This window comes from Thamnophis sirtalis, unplaced genomic scaffold (assembly GCF_051295495.1).
Source record: "Thamnophis sirtalis isolate CommonGarterSnake01/CBP01778 unplaced genomic scaffold, rThaSir2_p1.2 scaffold_18, whole genome shotgun sequence".
In the NCBI taxonomy this organism is placed as follows: Eukaryota; Metazoa; Chordata; class Lepidosauria; order Squamata; family Natricidae; genus Thamnophis; species Thamnophis sirtalis.
Genome location: NW_028261398.1, coordinates 2,311,577 through 2,319,024, shown reverse-complemented (window position 1 = coordinate 2,319,024; position 7,448 = coordinate 2,311,577). Strand labels below are relative to the sequence as shown.

The 7,448-nt window shown below is 49.1% G+C and overlaps 1 protein-coding gene across 1 annotated transcript; it reads left to right on the top strand.

Moving 5' to 3' along the window:
- The first annotated feature begins 1,377 nt into the window (after positions 1-1,377).
- Positions 1,378-2,120, top strand: LOC106547339 (helix-loop-helix protein 1). Its single transcript, XM_014064469.2, has one exon. The coding sequence runs from the start codon at positions 1,571-1,573 to the stop codon at positions 1,970-1,972; it is 402 nt and encodes a 133-aa protein (XP_013919944.1). The 5' UTR covers positions 1,378-1,570; the 3' UTR covers positions 1,973-2,120.
- Positions 2,121-7,448: the final 5,328 nt, after the last annotated feature.

The following is a 7,448-nucleotide window of genomic DNA, read 5'->3' as shown; positions in this document are numbered from 1 at the left end:
GAATAGAATCTTTATAGTGAATAGAATGGAATAGAATCTTTATAGTGAATAGAATAAAATAGAATCTTTATAGTGAATAGAATAAAATAGAATCTTTATAGTGAATAGAATAAAATAGAATCTTTATAGTGAATAGAATGGAATAGAATCTTTATAGTGAATAGAATAGAATAGAATCTTTATAGCGAATAGAATAGAATCTTTATACAGAATAGAGTAGAATCTTGATAGTGAATAGAATAGAATAGCAGAGTTGGAAGGTACCTTGGAGGTCTTCTAGTCCAACCCCCTGCCTAGGCAAGAGGCTCAACACCACTTCAGACAAATGGTTATCTATTCCCTTCTTAAAAACGTCCAGTGTTGGAGCATTCACAACTTCTGGGGGCAAGCGGTTCCACTGATTAATCCACAGATTCTGACAGTGTTGGGATAAAGGAAAATGTTAGAATTCTGGGAGTTGAAGTCCATACAGCGTAAAGTTTCCGATGCTGAGAATCACTGGGTTAGAGACAGATATGGAAGGACAACCTCCCGGCGCTTGTGTAGTTAAGTGTGGTTATTCTGAAGAACATTTCGAAGCGTCTCGGCAGGTTTAAAAATTACGACACCCACCAAGCTGGGTTCCATATCGAGACTGGTGTTATCTCCTTGTTAAGCGCTGTCTGGCAGAGACCCAGGAGAACTCTCGCAAAGTCAAAGGGTCAACTCCAGCTGTGGATGTTTTTGAGATTGGCATTATTTATCTGTGAATAAATTCGCCTGGAGGGGACGTGTGGGAGCAAACTGCCATAAATGATGGCCCTGTGACATTGTTTTCAATAGGCATAGGTTTCAATACGTACAGCATAAGTGTCAAGATTCGGGTTAATGTCAGCGTTCCAAATATCATCCAGAATTAAATCAGAGTCATAGGCATAGCTTTCATCAAAGTTCCAATTTAATAAGAGAGACATGTTGGCACAAACTGTGGAAACCCGAATCTGAAAGCTTCCTGGATTTCTACCCAGTTGAAAGTTCATGATCTTGCCCCCCACACACACCTACAAGTCCATCCCATGGTCCAATCTTCCTCTGCCACGCTGGCATTTCCACCCATCTAGTTCCGGTCAGGTGCAGAGGCAAAGGACGGCCTTGGGCTTCTAGAAAGGAATGTTTTGTTTTGACAACAACACATTCTACGATTCTACTCCTTACTATTCCCCCTCCCAATTCCCCCACTAATGAAACAGCATAGTAAAGAAAGAGAGAGAGAGAGAGAGTGGCAGGCCAAAGATCCCAGAAGGAATATGGCTGTAGGCCTGACAATCAGTATATTATTGCTGCCATGTTGTTTCTCTCCATCCTTTCAGGTAGACGGACGAAGCTCCCGGATCCATCCAGAATTTCTGCACCTTCCAAATATCTCTGGCTGCCTCCTATAATTTCATAAGAGCGAATCGCGTGGAAAATTGAGGTGGATTCCGAAGCCCATCCTACCTGTCCTCCTGTAGGGATTATCCAAAGCCCTCCCCTCCCCTTCCCCTCCCTCTTCGCCCCACAGCCAGGCTGCCCCGTGGTCTTCTCAGCCGCCATGCTCAATTCAGACCAGACCGAGATCGACCTCCAACCCACCCATTCGGAGACGGAGTCGGTCTTCAGTGACTGTGGGGGTGGTCGGGGTGGACCTGTAGAAGACCCCGGGTCCCTCAGTCTGTGTGGCCAGTCCCGGGGCCCCGAGTCCAGCGATCACATGAAGAAGGACCTTCAGCACCTCAGCCGCGAGGAACGGCGGCGGCGGCGGCGAGCCACGGCTAAGTATCGGACGGCCCACGCCACGCGGGAGAGGATCCGCGTTGAGGCCTTCAACATGGCCTTTGCTGAGCTGCGGAAACTCCTGCCCACCCTCCCTCCGGATAAGAAGCTGTCCAAAATTGAGATTTTGAGGCTGGCCATCTGCTACATCTCGTATCTAAACCACGTCCTGGATGTCTGAGTTCCAGGAGCCGTGTGGGGGATAGACCTGCTCGCCTTACCCGCATTGTCAAGAGTAAATAAGGAACGCTTTCTCTGGATTTTGGTCTACAGAAGAAACATCTGGGATCTTCACATCTGCTTCTGGCTTCTCTTCGGTCATTTCTACCTTCCCGTTCCATCTGCTAAATGGAGGTTCTCACAAGTGGTGGAGTGATCCTCCTAACCCAGTGTTTCTCAACCTTGACAACTTGAAGTCCTGTGGACTTCAAGTTGCCAAGGTTGAGAAACACTGTCCTAACCACGGACCTTCTCCACTTCCTTCTGGTTGAGAGAAAGCCGCCCGGAATTCTCCAGTTCCACCATGAGCTTGAAGGAGAGAAGGACTTTGGTTCCCTTTCGCCCCAGAAATCTGTAATCCAGAACCTCACATTGTCCTTCCCCTCAAAATGCTGGGTTGGGAAGCATCTCCCAATGGGCTCCTCACATTTGGAGTTTTGATTGCCTTCCATCTGCTGTCTGAATGACCTCTCATCACACGCATATCTTTAATACTTGAACATAATAATGTGGAAATTAGCAAAGGGTGGCGGGGTGGGGGGAGTCCGGAAATTGAAAGAGAAGCTTCCTTTATCTCGGAGGTCAACATTGTCCAACTCTTGCTCGCTTGAAGATGGGCGGACTTCAACTCCCAGAGTTGAAGTCTTCCATTCGCTTCTTCGATTTTGGGAGTCGAAATCTGTCCATCTTCAAGCCAGCAGGGTTGGGAAACTGTCCTTAGATGGCGGATTTAGTTAGAGAAGCACCGGGGTGGTTAAAATAGGTCACTTGGGGGTCAAAGACACCAACACAGACAAAGCAGGAGAACCTCATCATGAGTTTCTTCTTGCAGGTCTTCTAGTCACGGCACAAATCTCTTAGGTGCAATACGTCCGTTTTTAAGTTGCCACAAGGGCCTTTGCTCTATTTAGCAACGCAACACACAAACACACACACACAAACACACTTTGTGCTGCTAGATTTGGCTCCTGCCTCAGTCTGAGGTGACCCCTTTGTTCGTTTAGTGCAGGTGGCCTTCTGGTGGAGGGGGGTGGAGAATGGGGGAGGCTTTTGCAACCCTAGCAGAGGTGGGCTGCGGCCGGTTTGCACCGGTTCAGCCGAATTGGTAGTTTTCCGACCATCGGCTGGACCCAGCCACCGGCCCCTGCGCTGTCCCCTCCTCTATACCCCACTCTCTGGCTCACCCACGCAGCCCAGCTGACTTCCGCGCCTCGTCCGCCCTCTCACCGCGGCTGCCCAAGAAGGGGTGCTGGAAGCCGCGTGCAGGAAATCGCCGTGTGTTTGAAGCCGTGCGGAAGCGCAGAAGGCACATTTCCGGTTCTACGGTAGGGGAACCGGTTGTTCAATTATATGAAACCCACCTCCACCTATGAGACTGAGGGTCTTCTGCCTCCAGGTCCAGGTAGTCTTTGACTTATGGCCATTCACTCAGCAGCGGTTTGAGTTTACTGAAATAGAGTGGTTTAGGACTGGTCCTCGCACTTATAACCGTTAGAGCAGTGTTTCTCAAGCTTGGCTACTTGAAGATGTCTGGACTTCAACTCCCAGAATTCCCCAGCCAGCGAATGCTGGCTGGGGAATTCTGGGAGTTGAAGTCCAGACATCTTCAAGTGGCCAAGGTTGAGAAACACTGCGTTAGAGGATTTCCCCCCCCCGTCATGTGACCAACCTCCTGGCGCATCTATTTATGATGGCTGCGCCATCCTGGGGCCACATGACCTCCTCAACAGGCTTCCAACAGGCTTTTCAACAGGGGATTCGCTTAATGACCTCACGATTCACGTAACAACTGCAGTGGCTTGCTAAACAGCCTTTGCCAAAAAAAAAAAGAAAGGTTGTAAAATCACTTTTTACACTCACTGGTCCCTCTCTCTCTCTCTATTCTGTCTTAATAACGGAAATCCTGGCTGCAATTGTGGTTGTAAGTCGAGGACTACGAGTGGCCGGTCGGGGAGCTCTTCCTGGCATTACAGATGTCTCCAAGAGGTTGGGGGTCAGGGCTAAGAAAGGAATGAAGCTGGGACGAGGAGTAACTCCGATTTGGTTTCATTTCAACTTAATTTCTGTTCAAGTAACTAATTTCAGGCAATGTGCTTTCTCTCTCTCTCTCTCTCTCTCTGTTTAAGAACTTCCACCATTGTTTACATTATTTGTGGTAGTTCAGGAGCCACCAGGGGGGCTTGGGGTGCCCCAATTCCCACACCGCCCACCCGAGATCCTGCCGCCCCCCAAAACACACCCTGGCCTTCGCCCCACCGCTGAAATCATGGCAGTCCCACTGCGAAGCCGAATTCCGCCCACCTTCCTGACATCCTCTATTGATGTATTTATTTGATGTAATTATTGTTATTGTTTTGAGATGTTATTTATTTACAGTGTCGATGCACTTTGTTTTTGGGGGGGGGAGAAAGGTTTCAGGAGGGCGGGGGGGAAAAAGAAACGAAAGCAATTCCTTCTGTCCGTGTGCATTTTCGTGTACGTCTCTCGTTCGGTGAGCGCAGAGCAGATTCGATCGCTATTTATGATTTATTTTGTAAGACCGGCAAAATATTAAACTCTTCCGTGCAGATGAGCCTAATTTGATCGCCAACCAGGCGGGCAGCGAGAGACAAACACCCCCCCTTGTTTTCTCCCCCCCCTCCTTAAAAATCCCTCCACCCACTTTATTTGTGGTGCTGGGTGGCAGCTGGTAATTTCCTGAGCAGTAATGGATAGTCACACGCCCGTTACGAGCAGCCTAATCAAATCCAAAGCGTGAAGAGAAGGCAGGGGAAACAGGGCTGGAGGAGGCCTTTCGCCCCTCTGCCAAAGCCCATCAAGCCGGGAGGGGAGCTGCGTCTTCTCTGCCCAGGTGTGTCCTGAAGTTACCTGGGCCCGTCGCTCCTTAAACACGATGAGAAGTTATTGAATGTGGCCAAGGTGCCACTGAAGGCCACCATTGCACTGTTATTATCCAGAATCGGTGTGTTCTGGCCCAGCTCCCCAAACACGGCCAACCCTCTGAAGTGAACTCAAAGGTTCCTTTAGGAGGAGCCCCGGCAGAAGGTTCCTCTCTCACCGCAGGCTAAGAAGTCCGTCCGTCCGTCCGTCCGTCCGGGAGAGGAATAGTTGTCTGCCCCATCTATTCATCTCTGCCTTTGATCCCCAGAGCTTGGATGGAGCTTCGCTAGCAGTGATGGCTCTTCTGTCCCAAGGACCGGCCCATAGATTTCCTCTGCTCTCCTCTCCTCTGCCCCATCTATTCATCTCCGCCCTCTGCCTTTGATCCCCAGAGCTCGGGTGGGACTTCACTAGGAGCGGTGGCTCTTCCTTCCCAAGGACCGGCCCATAGATTTCCTCTGCTCTCCTCTCCTCTGCCCCATCTATTCATCTCCGCCCTCTGCCTTTGATCCCCAGAGCTCGGGTGGGACTTCACTAGGAGCGGTGGCTCTTCCTTCCCAAGGACCGGCCCATAGATTTCCTCTGCTCTCCTCTCCTCTGCCTTCTGCGCATTCACGCGTCAAGCACTGGACTCAGCTGTTCCTCCTCTTCCTCATCAGCCCCCTACATGAGGTTGTGCATGATGCTCATTTGCAAAGAACATATTTTGTATGTCTAATGTCTCAATCCTTAGGCCCTTAAGTGGTCACTCTCCATCTGATGGACGGCCCAGGCTCCGTCTCTGTCTCTGTCTCTTTCTCTCTCGCTCTCTCCTATTCCTATTCCATTCCATTCCACTCCACTCCACTCTTCTATTCTCCTTCCTTCTTATTCTATTCTATTCTATTCTATTCCACTCCACTCCACTCCACTCCACTCTACTCTTCTATTCTCCTTCCTTCCTTCCTTCTTATTCTATTCTATTCTATTCCACTCCACTCTACTCTTCTATTCTCCTTCCTTCCTTCCTTCTTATTCTATTCTATTCTATTCTATTCCATTCCATTCCATTCCATTCCATTCCACTCCACTCCACTCCACTCTACTCTTCTATTCTCCTTCCTTCTTATTCTATTCTATTCAACTCAACTCAACTTGACCCTACCCTACTCTACTCCATCCCCTTCCCTTTCCTTCCCTACCCTACGCTACCCTATCTTATCCTATTCCCTATTCTATTCTAGCCTATCCTAGCCTATCCTACTCTACTTCATCTTCATTCTCTTTTCGTTTCTACTACCAAACAATTATCAATACAGGGAGTCCTCTACTTACAACAGTTCATTTAGTGACTGTCCAAAGTTACAACAGCAATGAAAAAAGTGACATGACCATTTTTCACACTTATGACCGTTTCAGCATCCCCATGGTCACGGGATCAGCGCTTGGCAACCGACTCATATTTACGACCGTTGCAGTGTCCCAGGGTCACATGACCCCCCTTTGTGGCCTTCTGGACAAGCAAAGCCAAATTCACTTAACATCCATGTTACTAACTGAACCGCTGCAACAATTCATTTAACAACAGTGACAAGAAAGGTTGTTAAATGGGGGGGGGGGGACTCATAAACTAATGTGTCACGTAACACCATAAATTGTGGGCTCAAAATTGAGGTCGTAAGTTGAGGACTACCTGTGTAGATCATTCAAGAGCATTAGACTAGAGAATAATTGCCACATTCTTTCAAAGTGAGGAGGATCCATCGTTCAAAGCCGGGTTTTCCAAACTTCCCCACATGAAGATGAATGGTGTCAAGGACAGGAAAAGCCTAAGCAAGAAAAAGGCCACACCTGGAGTCCTGCATCCAGTTTTGGTCACCAGACTATAAAAAAGAGGTTGAGACCCTGGAAAGAGGGCAGAGAAGAGCAACCAGGATGATGGGGGGACCGGAGGGTAAAACATAACAATGAATGGTTGCAGGAACTGGGCCTGGCTGGTCTAGGGAAGAGAAGGACCAGGGGAGACAGGAGAGCATCTTCCAATTGTTGAGGGGCTGCCCCAGAGAGGAGGAAGGGGGTCAAGCTATTCTCCAAAGCTCCTGAAGGTCCAGAGAAGGAAGAATGGATGGAAACTGACCACGGAGAGATTTAACCTGAAAATAAGGACAGGGAGAACAATCAACCCATGGAACAGGAGTTGCCTTCGGAAGTTGTGGGAGCTTCATCCCTGGAGGCTTTCAAGAAGAGTCTGGACTGCCCTCTGTCAGAAATGGTGTTGGGTCTCCTGCTTGGGTGGGTGGGGGGTTGGACTAGATGATCTACAAGGCCCCTTCCAACTGTTAATCTATAAAGGGTGTTGAGACCCTGGAAAGAGGGCAGAGAAGAGCAACCAGGATGATGAGGGGACTGGAGGCTCAAACATACAATGGATGGTTGCAGGAACTGGGCCTGGCTAGTCTAGGGAAGAGAAGGACTAGGGGAGACAGGAGAGCATCTTCCAATAGTTGAGGGGCTGCCACAGAGAGGAGTTAGGGGGTCAGGCTGTTCTCCAAAGCCCCTGAAGGCCAGAGAAGGAAGAA